The following is a 17,954-nucleotide window of genomic DNA, read 5'->3' as shown; positions in this document are numbered from 1 at the left end:
GTTTTACTTCCTGCAGTTCCAGCTGTCACATGAAGCTAGTTAGTTCTCTGCTGGTAGACATGTCCTGATTAAAACACACGCAACAAAAAAAACCAAAAAACTATGACTTCGTCTGTAAACGGAAGAGCATTGGATGAAGATATGGATAATCAAATTGTACAGGTTGGTAGAACAAAACCAGTGTAACGTTAGTAAAACTAGCTTAGCTACTGTTAGCTGTCTACCTGGTGTTAGCTTGTTAGCTTAGCTACTGTTAGCTGTCTACCTGGTGTTAGCTTGTTAGCTTAGCTACTGTTAGCTGTCTACCTGGTGTTAGCTTAGCTACTGTTAGCTGTCTACCTGGTGTTAGCTTGTTAGCTTAGCTACTGTTAGCTGTCTACCTGGTGTTAGCTTAGCTACTGTTAGATGTCTACCTGGTGTTAGTTTGTTAGCTTCGCTACTGTTAGCTTTCTACCTGGTGTTAGCTTGTTAGCTTAGCTTACTGTTAGATGTCTACCTGGTGTTAGCTTGTTAGCTTAGCTAACGTTAAGCCTTACTCTGGCGCTGTCTTGTCAGCGAACAAGTTAAGAACAAATTATTATTTACAATGACGGTCTACACCGGCCAAAACCCGGACGACGGGCTGGGACAATTGTGCGCCGCCCTATGGGGACTCCTAATCACGGCCGGATGTGATGCAGCCTGGACCCGAATTAGGGACGACAGTAACGCCTCCAGCACTGAGATGCAGTGCCTCAGACAGCTGAACCAGGGTCTGTAGTGACGCCTCCAGCCGCTGAACCTGGGTCTGTAGTGACGCCTCCAGCCGCTGAACCAGGGTCTGTAGTGACGCCTCCAGCCGCTGAACCAGGGTCTGTAGTGACGCCTCCAGCCGCTGAACCAGGGTCTGTAGTGACGCCTCCAGCCCTGAGATGCAGTGCCTCCAGCCGCTGAACCAGGGTCTGTAGTGACGCCTCTAGCCCTGAGATGCAGTGCCTTAGACCGCTGAACCAGGGTCTGTAGTGACGCCTCAGACCGCTGAACCAGGGTCTGTAGTGACGCCTCTAGCCGCTGAACCAGGGTCTGTAGTGACGCCTCTAGCCGCTGAACCAGGGTCTGTAGTGACTTCCCCAGCCGCTGAACCAGGGTCTGTAGTGACGCCTCCAGCACTGAGATGCAGTGCCTTAGACCGCTGAACCAGGGTCTGTAGTGACGACTCTAGCCGCTGAACCAGGGTCTGTAGTGACGCCTCCAGCACTGAGATGCAGTGCCTTAGAGCACTGAACCAGGGTCTGTAGTGACGCCTCTAGCCGCTGAAGCAGGGTCTGTAGTGACGCCCCCAGCCGCTGAACCAGGGTCTGTAGTGACGCCTCCAGCCGCTGAACCAGGGTCTGTAGTGACGCCTCCAGTGCCTTAGACCGCTGAACCAGGGTCTGTAGTGACGCCCCCAGCCGCTAGACCAGGGTCTGTAGTGACGCCCCCAGCCGCTGAACCAGGGTCTGTAGTGACGCCTCCAGCACTGAGATGCAGTGCCTTAGACCGCTGAACCAGGGTCTGTAGTGACGCCCCCAGCCGCTAGACCAGGGTCTGTAGTGACGCCCCCAGCCGCTGAACCAGGGTCTGTAGTGACGCCCCCAGCCGCTGAACCAGGGTCTGTAGTGACGCCTCGAGCCGCTGAACCAGGATCTGTAGTGACGGCCCCAGCCGCTGAACCAGGGTCTGTAGTGACGCCTCATGAGAGCCTTGAATCAGTGATTTATATTCTCCATATCCTCAGATCACCTGCAGAGATGAAGCACTTTATGTACTCGTCTGTGGTTATAACTGGTTATAACTAGGTTATAACTAGGTCTGACCATGTACAAAATCTAAATGACATTACATATATATATGCTTAGTTCCAGTCAAAATGGCTCATCAAGTCTGTCAGTGGAATGAATACTAGAGACGATTGTAGACTGACCCCTAGAGGGACGACTGTAGACTGACCCCTAGAGGGACGACTGTAGACTGACCCCTAGAGGGACGACTGTAGACTGACCCCTAGAGGGACGACTGTAGACTGACCCCTAGAGGGACGACTGTAGACTGACCCCTAGAGGGACGACTGTAGACTGACCCCTAGAGGGACGACTGTAGACTGACCCCTAGAGGGACGACTGTAGACTGACCCCTAGAGGGACGACTGTAGACTGACCCCTAGAGGGACGACTGTAGACTGACCCTAGAGGACGACTGTAGACTGACCCCTAGAGGGACGACTGTAGACTGACCCTAGAGGGACGACTGTAGATTGACCCCTAGAGGGACGACCTGGAAGGACGGCTAGTTTAGATTGACCCCCGGTCCTCTAACCTCTCTCTCTGTCTCTCTCTCTCTGTCTGTCTCTCTGTCTCTCTGTCTCTCTCTCTCTCTCTCTCTGTCTCTCTGTCTCTCTGTCTCTCTCTCTCTGTCTCTCTGTCTCTCTCTCTGTCTCTCTCTGTCTCTCTCTCTGTCTCTCTCTCTCTGTCTCTCTCTCTCTGTCTCTGTCTCTCTGTCTCTGTCTCTGTCTCTCTCTCTCTCTCTCTCTGTCTCTCTCTCTCTCTCTCTCTGTCTCTCTCTCTCTGTCTCTCTCCAGGCTGTGTGTGTAGAGGATGGGATGGTGTCGGGGTCGATCGGGATGTCAGACTTCTCCGATGAGATCTTGTTAAGTATCCTGCGCCACGTCTCGACCTCTGACCTCGTGAACAACGTTTCCTGGACCTGCCGCAAGCTACACACACTCTGCTACGACAAGACCCTGCTGACCACGGTCACACTGTCTGAGGAATACACGGTAACACACACACACACCCCACACACACACAAATCATTTTCTCTTAATTCTCTGATCCCTCCTTCTTCAGGCAAATGACGGTGCTATTCGCCAGGTGCTGAAGCATCTATCCAATCACGTGCAGTCCCTCAGTCTTAGCGGCTGCTATTGGCTGTCGGGTTCTACCATCGACCGTCTGATTCGCTGTCGCTCCCTGACGCGTCTGGACCTATCGGGATGTCGCGTCACCTCCCTGCGTCTGTCCCGCCTCCTCTCCTCCCTGTCTCGCCTCCGATCTCTGGCTTTCGACGTGTCGCCCGGCTTCGATTCCGCCCACCTGAGCGGCGAGGCCCGTGATTCGCTGTCTCGCCTGTCGGAGCTGAGCCAGACGGTCCTGACGCCCAGTTACGGCGTCGTCCCTTGCTGCTCCCGCCTCCTCAGTCTACAGCTGCAGCTGGACATACCTGACGTCACCAGGTGAGACGCAACGAGACCGCCGACACATTTAGAAACTAAAAACGTTTTGGTTTTGACCCGCGTGTGTGTGTGTGTGTGTGTGTGTGTGTGTGTGTGTGTGTGTGTGTGTGTGTGTGTGTGTGTGTGTGTGTGTGTGTGTGTGTGTGTGTGTGTGTGTGTGTGTGTGTGTGTGTGTGTGTAGGGAGGGTACCAGTGTGTGTTGCCAGCTGATGATTGGTCAGAGCAGTGTTCCTCACTACCAACAGCTGGAGGAGTTTACAGCCCGCCTGGCTCCTGGAGAGGTAACGTCAGGGTGGTTATAACATGTTTATAACGTCAGGGTGGTTATAACGTGTTTATAACGTCAGGGTGGTTATAACGTGTTTATAACGTCAGGGTGGTTATAACGTGTTTGTAACGTCAGGGTGGTTATAACGTGTTTGTAACGTCAGGGTGGCTATAACGTGTTTGTAACGTCAGGGTGGTTATAACGTCAGGGTGGTTATAATGTGTTTATAACGTCAGGGTGTTTATAACGTGTTTAACTTAAGGGTGTTCATAACGTGTTTATAACGTCAGGGTGGTTATAACGTCAGGGTGGTTATAACGTGTTTATAACGTCAGGGTGATTATAATGTGTTTATAACATCAGGGTGGTTAATAACGTGTTTATAACGTCAGGGTGGTTATAACGTCAGGGTGGTTATAACGTCAGGGTGGTTATAACGTGTTTATAATATCAGGGTGTTTATAACGTGTTTATAACGTCAGGGTGTTTATAACATCAGGGTGTTTATAACGTCAGGGTGTTTATAACATCAGGGTGGTTATAATGTGTTTATAATGTCAGGGTGGCTATAACGTGTTTATAACGTCAGGGTGGCTATAACGTGTTTATAACGTCAGGGTGGTTATAACGTGTTTGTAACGTCAGGGTGGTTATAACGTGTTTATAACGCCAGGGTGGCTATAACGTGTTTATAACGTCAGGGTGGCTATAACGTGTTTATAACGTCAGGGTGGTTATAACGTGTTTGTAATGTCAGGGTGGTTATAACGTGTTTGTAACGCCAGGGTGGTTATAACGTGTTTGTAACGTCAGGGTGGCTATAACGTGTTTATAACGTCAGGGTGGTTATAACGTCAGGGTGGTTATAACGTGTTTGTAACGTCAGGGTGGTTATAACGTGTTTATAACGTCAGGGTGATTATAATGTGTTTATAACGTCAGGGTGGTTAATAACGTGTTTATAACGTCAGGGTGGTTATAACGTCAGGGTGGTTATAACGTCAGGGTGGTTATAACGTGTTTATAACATCAGGGTGTTTATAACGTGTTTATAACGTCAGGGTGTTTATAACATCAGGGTGTTTATAACGTCAGGGTGTTTATAACATCAGGGTGGTTATAATGTGTTTATAACGTCAGGGTGGTTAATAACGTGTTTATAACGTCAGGGTGGTTATAACGTCAGGGTGGTTATAACGTCAGGGTGGTTATAACGTGTTTATAACATCAGGGTGTTTATAACATCAGGGTGTTTATAACGTCAGGGGGTTTATAACATCAGGGCGGTTATAACGTCAGGGTGGTTAATAACGTGTTTATAACGTCAGGGTGGTTATAACGTCAGGGTGGTTATAACGTCAGGGTGGTTAATAACGTGTTTATAACGTCAGGGTGGTTATAACGTCAGGGTGGTTATAACGTCAGGGTGGTTATAACGTGTTTATAACGTCAGGGTGGTTATAACGTGTTTATAACGTCAGGGTGGTTATAACGTGTTTATAACGTCAGGGTGGCTATAACGTGTTTATAACGTCAGGGTGGCTATAACGTCAGGGTGGATATAATGTGTTTATAACGTCAGGGTGTTTATAACGTGTTTAACTTAAGGGTGTTCATAACGTGTTTATAACGTCAGGGTGGTTATAACGTCAGGGTGGTTATAACGTGTTTATAACGTCTGGGTGATTATAATGTGTTTATAACGTCAGGGTGGTTAATAACGTGTTTATAACGTCAGGGTGGTTATAACGTCAGGGTGGTTATAACGTCAGGGTGGTTATAACGTGTTTATAACATCAGGGTGTTTATAACGTGTTTATAACGTCAGGGTGTTTATAACATCAGGGTGTTTATAACGTCAGGGGGTTTATAACATCAGGGTGGTTATAATGTCAGGGTGGTTATAACGTGTTTATAACGTCAGGGTGTTTATAACGTGTTTAACTTAAGGGTGTTTATAACGGTTTTATAACGTCAGGGTGTTTATAACGTCAGGGTGGTTATAACGTGTTTATAACGTCAGGGTGTTTATAACGTCTGGGTGGTTATAACGTGTTTATAACGTCAGGGTGTTTATAACGTGTTTATAACGTGTTTATAACGTCAGGGTGGTTATAATGTGTGTGTGTGTGTGTGTGTGTGTGTTTAGGTGAACCAGACTCTCCTCCTCCTCTACCTCGCTGTGTTCAGTGTTCACGTTCCGGAACGTCTCCGCTGCTTCCTGGTTTCAGTTCCTGGTCCGAACCCCGCCCACTGGCCTGCTGCATCCTCATTGGCCCGTAGCCTCGTTCAGCACGGCGACCTGGAAGCCCTGCAGTTGCCTCGCTCCTGGTTGGACGCCGCGTCGCTACGACAGGTTCTTCTCAGCAACGCTCCCAAACACCTGAACTTCTCCCGTTGCCCCGCGTTACGACAAACTGTCATCCAATCGTTGACCGGCGCCGGAGCGAGAGACCCGACGCGATTGGTCAGCCTGAATCTCAGCGGCATAGGCCACGCCTCCAATTACCCAGAGCGCGGTAGAGCGCGGGGAGAGGAGGAGCTTGTTGCCGAGGCGATGAGCCGGCTGGTCATTGGCTGTCCCGACCTGTCACACCTCAACCTGTCACACACGCACTATCACCACGACGACACGCACACGCCCGGGCTGGAAGACAACGCGCACCTGTGTACGAGTTTGGCGAAACTCGCACACCTCCGTTCGCTGGCGTTGCCCGTTTGCGCTCTGTCGGACAGTTCGCACACGCCGTCTCCTCCTCCTTCCTCCTCTTCCTCCTCCTCTTCTTCCTCTTCCTCTCTGCTGGGTCTGAGGAAGCCGTCGCGAGTCGGGCTCCAGACCTACAGGCCGGGCTGTGACGACTCTCTCCCCAGGGAGGGCACCTCCGGGCTGGGTACCCTGCTGTCCGGCTGCCCCCGTCTGGAAGTCCTGGAGTTAACGGGACCCGGTTTCGTCTCCGCTTTGCCGCGTCTCGAGCCGTGCGCCGGGCCGCGTGCGGATCAGAGCGCGTGCGCGTACGCTCGCCGCGTCGGGGACGAGCACATCGCCGCTCTGCGGGGTTTCCGGGGGCTGCGGACGCTGACGTTGGCCGGGTTGCCCGGGATACTGAAGGGATCTGGGTTGGTGCAGGTGGCTGAGCGCTGCAGGGACCTGCGGGCGTTATCTCTGGCCAACCTGGGGTCCTTAAAGACATGGAACTACAGCGCCGCCCTGCTGGACACACTGAGGAACTGCACCCAGCTCACACAGCTACGGTGAGAAAACGCACTACATACACACTACACAAACACTACATACACACTACATACACACTGAGGAACTGCACCCAGCTCACACAGCTACGGTGAGAATACACACTACATACACACTACATACACACTACATACACACTGACATACACACTACATACACACTGAGGGACTGCACCCAGCTCACACAGCTACGGTGAGAATACACACTGCATACACACTGCATACACACTACACACACTACACACACACTACACACACACTACATACACACTACATACACACTGAGGGACTGCACCCAGCTCACACAGCTACGGTGACAATACACACTACATACACACTACATACACACTACACATACACTACACACACACTACATACACACTGAGGAACTGCACCCAGCTCACACAGCTACGGTGAGAATACACACTACATACACACTACATACACACTACACACACACTACATACACACTGAGAAACACACTGAGGAACTGCACACAAGTGTTACTATATTATAATACTATATTACTACTATATATATATATATAATGTGTATATATATATATACATATCAATAGGCCTTTCTGTTCTTTACTAGCCACAAACTGTTCTACACATTATACACATTAAATATACTATTATATATACTATTATATACATTATACACATTAAATATACTATTATAAATACATTATATACATTATACACATTATATACATTATATATACTATTATATACATTATATATACATTATATATACATTATACACATTAAATACATTATATATATACAAATTATATACATATACTATTATACACATTATATACATTATACACATACACATTACATACATTATATACACACATTATACACATTATATGCATTATACAATGCTCAAAAAAATAAAGGGAACACTTAAACAACACAATGTAACTCCAAGTCAATCACACTTCTGTGAAATCAAACTGTCCACTTAGGAAGCAACACTGATTGACAATACATTTCACATGCTGTTGTGCAAATGGAATAGACAACAGGTGGAAATTATAGGCAATTAGCAAGACACCCCCAATAAAGGAGTGGTTGTGCAGGTGGTGACCACAGACCACTTCTCAGTTTTTATGCTTCCTGGCTGATGTTTTGGTCACTTTTGAATGCTGGCGGTGCTTTCACTCTAGTGGTAGCATGAGACGGAGTCTACAACCCACACAAGTGGCTCAGGTAGTGCAGCTCATCCAGGATGGCACATCAATGCGAGCTGTGGCAAGAAGGTTTGCTGTGTCTGTCAGCGTAGTGTCCAGAGCATGGAGGCGCTACCAGGAGACAGGCCAGTACATCAGGAGATGTGGAGGAGGCCGTAGGAGGGCAACAACCCAGCAGCAGGACCGCTACCTCCGCCTTTGTGCAAGGAGGAGCAGGAGAAGCACTGCCAGAGCCCTGCAAAATGACCTCCAGCAGGCTACAAATATGCATGTGTCTGCTCAAACGGTCAGAAACAGACTCCATGAGGCTGGTATGAGGGCCCGACGTCCACAGGTGGGGGTTGTGCTTACAGCCCAACACCGTGCAGGACGTTTGGCATTTGCCAGAGAACACCAAGATTGGCAAATTCGCCACTGGCGCCCTGTGCTCTTCACAGATGAAAGCAGGTTCACACTGAGCACGTGACAGACGTGACAGAGTCTGGAGACGCCGTGGAGAACGTTCTGCTGCCTGCAACATCGAGTCCACACACACTACTGAGCCTCATTTTGACTTGTTTTAAGGACATTACATCAAAGTTGGATCAGCCTGTAGTGTGGTTTTCCACTTTAATTTTGAGTGTGACTCCAAATCCAGACCTCCATGGGTTGATAAATTGGATTTCCATTCATTATTTTTGTGTGATTTTGTTGTCAGCACATTCAACTATGTAAAGAAAAAAGTATTTAATAAGATTATTTATTACATTCAGATCTAGGATGTGTTGTTTAAGTGTTCCCTTTATTTTTTTGAGCAGTATATATACATGATACATTATATATACATTATATATACTATTATATACATATATACATTATATACACACACTATATACATTATACACATTATATGCATTATATATTCTATTATATACATTGTATATATACTATTATATACATTATATATCAACAGGCCTTTCTGTTCTTTATTAGCCACAAATTGCTATACACATTAAAGAGGAGTCGGAGGCCCCGGTGCACAACTGAGCAAGAGGACATGTACATTAGTGTCTAGTTTGAGAAACAGACGCCTCACAAGTCCTCAACTGGCAGCTTCATTAAATATTACCCACAAAACACCAGTCTCAACGTCAAGAGTGAAGAGGCGACTCCAGGATGCTGGCATTCTAGGCAGAGTTCCTCTGTCCAGTCTCAACGTCAACAGCGAAGAGGCGACTCCGGGATCCTGGCCTTCTAGGCGGAGTTCCTCTGTCCAGTGTCTGTGTTATTTTTCCCATCTTAATCTTTTATTTGTATTGGCCAGTCTGAGATATGGCTTTTTCTTTGCAACTCTGCCTAGAAGGCCAGCATCCCGGAGTCGCCTCGTCACTGTTGACGTTGAGACTGGTGTTTTGTGGGTCTGTTTCTCAAACTAGACAGTCTAATGTACTTGTCCTTTTGCTCAGTTGTGCACCGGGGCCTCCCACTCCTCTTTCTATTCTGGTTAGAGCCAGCTTGCTCTGTTCTGTGAAGGAAGTAGTACACAGCGTTGTACGAGATCTTCAGTTTCTTGGCAATTTCTCACATGGAATAGCCTTCATTTCTCAGAACAAGAATAGACTGACGAGTTTCAGAAGAAAGTTCTTTGTTTCTGGCCATTTTGAGCCTGTCATCGAACCCACAAATGCTGATGCTCCAGATACTCAACTAGTCTAAAGAAGGCCAGTTTTATTGCTTCTTTAATCGGTACAACAGTTGACAGCTGTGCTAACATAATTGCAAAATGGTTTTCTAATGATCAATTAGCCTTTTAAAATGACATACTTGGATTCGCTAACACAACGTGCCATTGAAACACAGGAGTGATGGTTGCTGATAATGGGCCTCTGTACGCCTACGTAGATATTCCATTAAAAAAATCAGCCGTTTCCAGCTACAATACTACAATAGAAATGTCCTTGTTTTTGAAAGAAAAGCACATTTTTTTTGTCCATTAAAATAACATAAAATTTATCAGAAATACAGTGTAGACATTGTTAAAGTTGTAAATGACTAAGTGAACCCAAACTTTTGAACAGTAGTGTACCTACTATACATTAAACACATTATATACAATATATATACACATTATATACAATATATATACACATTATATACAATAAATATACACATTATATACAATATACACATTATATACAATATATATACACATTATATACAATATATATATATACACATTATATACATTAAACACAATATATATACACATTATATACAATATTTATATACATTAAACACATTATATACAATATATATACAGGTTATATACATTAAACACATTATATACAATATATATACACATTATATATATATATATATATATATATATATACACACATTATATACAATATATATACACATTTATATACATTAAACACATATACAATATATATATACACATTATATACAATAAATATACACATTATATACATTAAACACATTATATACAATAAATATACACATTATATACAATAAATATACACATTATATACAATATATATACACATTATATACATTATACACATTATATACAATATATATACACATTTATATACATTATACACATTACATACAATATATATACACATTTATATACATTAAACACATTAAATACAATATATATACACATTATATACAATATACACATTATATACAATATATATACACATTATATACAATAAATATACACATTTTATACATTATACACATTATATACACACATTTTATACATTATACACATTAAATACTTTATATACATGCATTATATACATTATATGCATTTATATACATTATACACATTTATATACATTATACACATATATACACATATATATTATACATATGCATTATATACACATGATGCACATTATATATGTACATTATACACATTTATATACATTATACACATTTATATACATTATACACATTAAATACTTTATATATACATGCATTATATACTTTATATGCATTATATATATATATATACATTATACACTATTTATATATATGTGTGTGTGTTTGTGTGTGTGTGTGTGTGTGTGTATATATATATATATGTATATATATATATATATATATATATATATATATATATATATATATAACACACACATTATACACATTTATATACATACAGTTTCTCTTTGCTTATTTGAGCTGTTCCTACCATAATATGGACTTAGCCCTATATGGTGAAAGACCATCTTCTGTATACCAGCCCTACCTTGTTACAACATAACTGATTGACTCAAATGCGTTAAGAAGGAAAGAAATTCCACATTTATTAACTTTTTAACAAGGCACACCTGTTAACTGAAATGCATTCCAGGTGACTACCTCATGAATCTGGTTGAGAGAATGCCACGAGTGTTTCAAAGCTGTCATCAAGGCAAAAGGGTGGCTACATTGAAGAATCTAAAATATATTTTGATTTGTTTTAAGATATTTTTTTTTGGTTACCACATGATTCCATATGTGCTTTATTTCATAGTTTTAATGTCTTCACTATTATTCTACAATGTAGAAAATAGTAAAAAATAAAATAAAAACCCTGGAAAGAGAAGTTGTGTCCAAACGTTTGACTGGTTCTGTGTATAATGTGTAGGTTGGAGCAGCCCTACCTGGTGTGCAACGGTGCATTCTGGGAGGCGTTGTCATGCTGCTCTCGTCTCCGCCGCCTCTGTCTCGTCTCACGGAACGGAACCTTCCACCCCGCCGCCGTGGTTACCTTCATGGAGTGTTGCCGCGACGTCACGGTGTGTCACATGTTCTTGGGCGGAACTCTGGCGGCGTGTCGCACGCTACAGAAAACGCTGCTAGACCGGTGAGTCTGTCTCTCTGTCTGATCGGTGTGAGTCTGTCTCTCTGTCTGATCGGTGTGAGTCTGTCTCTCTCTGTCTGATCGGTGTGAGTCTGTCTCTCTGTCTGATCGGTGTGAGTCTGTCTCTCTGTCTGATCGGTGTGAGTCTGTCTCTCTGTCTGATCGGTGTGAGTCTGTCTCTCTGTCTGATCGGTGTGAGTCTGTCTCTCTGTCTGATCGGTGTGAGTCTGTCTCTCTCCGTCTGATCGGTGTGAGTCTGTCTCTCTCCGTCTGATCGGTGTGAGTCTGTCTCTCCGTCTGATCGGTGTGAGTCTGTCTCTCCGTCTGATCGGTGTGAGTCTGTCTCTCCGTCTGATCGGTGTGAGTCTGTCTCTCCGTCTGATCGGTGTGAGTCTGTCTCTCCGTCTGATCGGTGAGTCTGTCTCTCTCTGTCTGATCGGTGTGTCTGTCTCTCTCCGTCTGATCGGTGTGTCTGTCTCTCTCCGTCTGATCGGTGTGAGTCTGTTTCTCTCCGTCTGATCGGTGTGAGTCTGTCTCTCTCCGTCTGATCGGTGTGAGTCTGTCTCTCTCTCCGTCTGATCGGTGTGAGTCTGTCTCTCTCTCCGTCTGATCGGTGTGAGTCTGTCTCTCTCCGTCTGATCGGTGTGAGTCTGTCTCTCTCCGTCTGATCGGTGTGAGTCTGTCTCTCTCCGTCTGATCGGTGTGAGTCTGTCTCTCCGTCTGATCGGTGAGTCTGTCTCTCCGTCTGATCGGTGAGTCTGTCTCTCCGTCTGATCGGTGAGTCTGTCTCTCCGTCTGATCGGTGAGTCTGTCTCTCCGTCTGATCGGTGAGTCTGTCTCTCCGTCTGATCGGTGTGAGTCTGTCTCTCCGTCTGATCGGTGTGAGTCTGTCTCTCCGTCTGATCGGTGTGAGTCTGTCTCTCCGTCTGATCGGTGTGAGTCTGTCTCTCCGTCTGATCGGTGTGAGTCTGTCTCTCCGTCTGATCGGTGTGAGTCTGTGTCTCTCCGTCTGATCGGTGTGAGTCTGTGTCTCTCCGTCTGATCGGTGTGAGTCTGTGTCTCTCCGTCTGATCGGTGTGAGTCTGTCTCGCCGTCTGATCGGTGTGAGTCCGTCTCTCTCTCCGTCTGATCGGTGTGAGTCCGTCTCTCTCTCCGTCTGATCGGTGTGAGTCTGTCTCTCTCCGTCTGATCGGTGTGAGTCTGTCTCGCCGTCTGATCGGTGTGAGTCTGTCTCGCCGTCTGATCGGTGTGAGTCCGTCTCTCTCTCCGTCTGATCGGTGTGAGTCTGTCTCTCTCCGTCTGATCGGTGTGAGTCTGTCTGACCGGTGTGAGTCTGTCTCTCCGTCTGACCGGTGTGAGTCTGTCTCTCCGTCTGACCGGTGTGAGTCTGTCTCTCCGTCTGACCGGTGTGAGTCTGTCTCTCCGTCTGACCGGTGTGAGTCTGTCTCTCCGTCTGACCGGTGTGAGTCTGTCTCTCCGTCTGACCGGTGTGAGTCTGTCTCTCCGTCTGACCGGTGTGAGTCTGTCTCTCCGTCTGACCGGTGTGAGTCTCTCTCTCCGTCTGATCGGTGTGAGTCTGTCTCTCTCCGTCTGATCGGTGTGAGTCTGTCTCTCTCTGTCTGATCGGTGTGAGTCTGTCTCTCTCTGTCTGATCGGTGTGAGTCTATCTCTCTCCGTCTGATCGATGTGAGTCTGTCAGTCAAGAGAAAATGATGATGTCTGCTGATATTTCTATATTATTATAGTTCTATATAATGATAGTTCTATATAATGATAGTTCTATATAATCATAGTTCTATTTAATCATAGTTCTTTATAATGATAGAACTATCATTATATAGAACTATCTAATTATAGTTCTATATAATGATAGTTCTATATAATGATAGTTCTATATACTGATATTTCTATATAAAGATAGTTCTATATAATGATAGTTCTATATAATGATAGTTCTAGATAGTTCTATATAATGATAGTTCTAGATAGTTCTTTATAATCATAGTTCTATATAATCATAGTTCTATATAATGATAGTTCTAGATAGTTCTATATAATGATAGTTCTAGATAGTTCTTTATAATGATAGTTCTATATAATCATAGTTCTATATAATGATAGTTCTATCTAATTATAGTTATTTATAATGATAGTTCTATCTAATGATAGTTCTATATAAGGATAGTTCTATATAAGGATAGTTCAATATAATTATATTTCTGTATATTGATAGTTCTTTATAATGATAGTTCTATATAATGATAGTTCTAGATAGTTCTATATAATGATAGTTCTTTATAATGATAGTTCTATATAATGATAGTTCTATATTATTATATTTCTATATAAGGATAGTTCTATATAATTATATTTCTATATAATGATAGATCTATATACTGATAGTTCTATATACTGATAGTTCTTTATAATGATAGTTCTATATAATGATAGTTCTTTATAATGATAGTTGTATATTATTATATTTCTATATAATGATAGTTCTATATTATTATATTTCTATATATTGATAGTTCTATCTAATTATAGTTCTATATAATGATAGTTCTATATAATGATAGTTCTATATAATTATATTTCTATATAAGGATAGTTCTATATAATTATATTTCTATATATTGATAGTTCTATATAATTATATTTCTATATATTGATAGTTCTATATAATTGTATTTCTATATAAGGATAGTTCTATATAATTTTATTTCTATATACTGATAGTTCTATATAATGATAGTTCTATATAATGATAGTTCTATATAAGGATAGTTCTATATACTGATAGTTCTATATACTGATAGTTCTTCATAATGATAGTTCTATATAATGATAGTTCTTTATAATGATAGTTGTATATTATTATATTTCTATATAATGATAGTTCTATATTATATTTCTATATAATGATAGTTCTATCTAATTATAGTTCTATATTATGATAGTTCTATCTAATTATAGTTCTATATAATGATAGTTCTATATAATGATAGTTCTATATAATTATATTTCTATATAAGGATAGTTCTATATAATTATATTTCTATATATTGATAGTTCTATATAATTATATTTCTATATAAGGATAGTTCTATATAATGATAGTTCTATATACTGATATTTCTATATAAGGATAGTTCTATATAATTTTATTTCTATATAATTATAGTTCTATATAATTATATTTCTATATAAGGATAGATCTATATAATTATAGTTCTATATACTGATAGTTGTTTATAATGATAGTTCTATATAATGATAGTTCTATATAATGATATTTCTATATAAGGATAGTTCTATATAATTATAGTTCTATATACTGATAGTTCTTTATAATGATAGTTCTATATAATGATAGTTCTATATAATTATATTTCTATATAAGGATAGTTCTATATAATTATAGTTCTATATAATGATAGTTCTATATAATGATAGTTCTATATTACTATATTTCTATATATTGATAGTTCTATATAATGAAGCCCTGTCCTTCCTCTAGTTTCTCTGGGGAGCGTCCGGCCCTCAGTGTGGTCATCCACCCTCTGCTCCATGAAGACCTCCCATTGGTCATCAGAGACATGCCCCTCCCACTGCTCGATCAACTGACCCTCTTCCAGAGCCGCGTTGCCCAGGCCCCGCCCTCGTCTCAATTGGGACACCAGAGAGAGAAGAGTCAACTAGCCAATCAGAGCCCCTCATCGCCGTGGTGATGCCAGAGAGTGAAGAGGCGTCTAGCCAATCGCAGCCTCTCAGACTAGAGGTCTTCACGGATCCAAAATGGACCTGGTGCTTTTCCACCCGGACCCGAAGTGTATAAATGATTCCTGTTTAATATAGAGACCTGATCCGAACGGATAACAACAACTCAAACAATCAATCAATCAATCAGATGTGTTAATAAAGACCTTCTTACATCAGCTGATATCTCAAAGTGCTGTACAGAAACCCAGCCTAAAACCCCCAAAACAGCAAGCAATGCAGGCGTAGAAGCACGGTGGCTAGGAAAAACTCCCCTAGAAAGGCAGGAACCTAGGAAGAAACCTAGAGAGGAACCAGGCTATGAGGGGGTGGCTAGGAAAAACTCCCCTAGAAAGGCTGGAAGCTAGGAAGAAACCTAGAGAGGAACCAGGCTCTGAGGGGTGGCTAGGAAAAACTCCCCTAGAAAGGCTCTGAACCTAGGAAGAAACCTAGAGAGGAACCAGGCTCTGAGGGGTGGCTAGGAAAAACTCCCCTAGAAAGTCTGGAAGCTAGGAAGAAACCTAGAGAGGAGCCAGGCTATGAGGGGTGGCTAGGAAAAACTCCCCTAGAAAGGCTAGAACCTAGGAAGAAACCTAGAGAGGAACCAGGCTCTGAGGGGTGGCTAGGAAAAACTCCCCTAGAAAGGCTGGAAGCTAGGAAGAAACCTAGAGAGGAGCCAGGCTATGAGGGGTGGCTAGGAAAACTCCCCTAGAAAGGCTAGAACCTAGGAAGAAACCTAGAGAGGAACCAGGCTCTGAGGGGTGGCTAGGAAAAACTCCCCTAGAAAGGCTGGAAGCTAGGAAGAAACCTAGAGAGGAGCCAGGCTATGAGGGGTGGCTAGGAAAAACTCCCCTAGAAAGGCTAGAACCTAGGAAGAAACCTAGAGAGGAACCAGGCTATGAGGGGTGGCTAGGAAAAACTCCCCATGGTGACTCCCAGAGAGTATGGAACCTGGGTCTTCTAGAGCCCCACAGACCTCATCACCATGGTGACTCCCAGAGAGTATGGGACCTGGGTCTTCTAGAACTAAAGCCTAGACATGTTGTATTCTTCCCAAATGGCACCCTATTCAAAAGTAGTGCACTATATAGGGCATAGGATGCCATTTAGGATACTACCATGATCCTCTGGGTGAGAGGACAGGAAACCCAGAGAGACTGAACATAGAACCAACTGGTCCTAGGTCTGTTGTTGTGGTTACCGATCGCGGTTGTTACGGTTACCGATCGCGGTTGTTACGGTTACCGATCGCTTGTTTTTAGTTGCCAAACTAAACAGTTTATTTGCCTGATGGTTACACCACCTGGTTAGTGTTCAGGGGAACCCGTTTTTCTCAGAAACATCTTTAAAGACTTTAAAGTTAATCTTTAAAAAACTATTTTCGTAGGAGCATCATTAAATCTCCTTAGCTCTTTGCCAGAATGCCAGCTAAGTGCGTCGTTAGACGTTTTACTAAACATAAATTCAAGATGTTTATCTCTTTACCTGACTGTGACCTCCGTTTAACTTGCAGAACGGAGTTGACTACAATTTTTTTTTTTTAAGTTGCCAAATGTCTTTGCAATTGTTTCCTGAACACGCAAAAAGAAAAGGATAACAAAAAAATGATGCTTCAAATGAAAAAGCGGAGATATGACTGCATTACACGATACCTACAGTACAGGATAGATCTATATAATTCAATCACATTGAAGTACATTTTTAATGTACAATAAATTCAGTTATATTTAGCTAGTTTTTGGACGACTGTCTTGTCATTTTTTTGTTGCCTCAATATATTTCATGGTGTAACAACGTGCAATTTGTTTTCATGTATTGTTGTGTATAATCACGTGCATTTTTATTGTGTTTATGAATCTGTATTTTGATGTTTTATTGTGGTGCTGTAAAGGGCTCATCTGGAACAGACACCTTGGTCTCAGCATTGACTCCCAGTCTAAATAAAGACTCCTTGGTCTCGGCATTGACTCCCTGTCTAAATAAAGAGACCGTGGTCTCGGCATTGACTCCCTGGGCTGGGAGGACTTCAGGTCTGGCCTCTCCCTCTCCACACTGGCCGGGATTGGAGCGACCTGGGCTGGGAGGACCTCAGGTTAATGTCCCGCTAAGCACCGTGCCAAAATGTATGGTCTGAAAGTCCACAACACCTAAGAAAAAAACAATGATTTCATTCTAAAGTAAAAAATATAGATATCGATACCGACCTTCAGATTTTGACAGAGACGTTGTAAGCACCGTGCCAAAATGTATGGTCTGAAAGTCCACATCACCTGAGAAAAAAACAATGATTACATTCTAGGTTAAAAAATATAGATATCGACCTTAAGATGTGGTATCCACTGTGACAAAAGTATGTATTGTCTGAAAG

At 42.8% G+C, this 17,954-nt stretch overlaps 1 protein-coding gene across 3 annotated transcripts; it reads left to right on the top strand.

Moving 5' to 3' along the window:
- fbxl18 (F-box and leucine-rich repeat protein 18) lies at positions 1-15,965 on the top strand. Of its 3 annotated transcripts, none has more exons than XM_014187118.2 (7): positions 1-162; positions 2,597-2,794; positions 2,889-3,250; positions 3,432-3,531; positions 5,668-6,770; positions 11,612-11,830; positions 15,348-15,965. In XM_014187118.2, exons 1-7 carry the CDS (start codon positions 103-105, stop codon positions 15,556-15,558), a joined length of 2,253 nt encoding a protein of 750 aa, XP_014042593.1. In that variant the 5' UTR covers positions 1-102; the 3' UTR covers positions 15,559-15,965. The 3 variants fall into 3 exon arrangements, 2 of the variants coding, with proteins under 2 accessions (XP_014042593.1, XP_014042590.1); XM_014187115.2 differs by having other exon boundaries at positions 2,865-3,250; XR_001326460.2 differs by lacking the exon at positions 15,348-15,965 and having other exon boundaries at positions 2,865-3,250; positions 5,668-7,180.
- Positions 15,966-17,954: the final 1,989 nt, after the last annotated feature.

Source organism: Salmo salar, chromosome ssa02, assembly GCF_905237065.1.
Source record: "Salmo salar chromosome ssa02, Ssal_v3.1, whole genome shotgun sequence".
Lineage (NCBI taxonomy): Eukaryota > Metazoa > Chordata > Actinopteri > Salmoniformes > Salmonidae > Salmo > Salmo salar.
This window is presented reverse-complemented; position numbering and strand designations above follow the sequence as displayed.

Coding starts and splice junctions, on each gene's coding strand:
- fbxl18 (XM_014187115.2), top strand. CDS start 103: ATGACTTCGTCTGTAAACGGAAGAGCATTGGATGAAGATATGGATAAT. Junction 6,771..11,611: donor ACCCAGCTCACACAGCTACG/GTGAGAAAACGC, acceptor TATAATGTGTAG/GTTGGAGCAGCCCTACCTGG. Junction 11,831..15,347: donor CAGAAAACGCTGCTAGACCG/GTGAGTCTGTCT, acceptor TCCTTCCTCTAG/TTTCTCTGGGGAGCGTCCGG.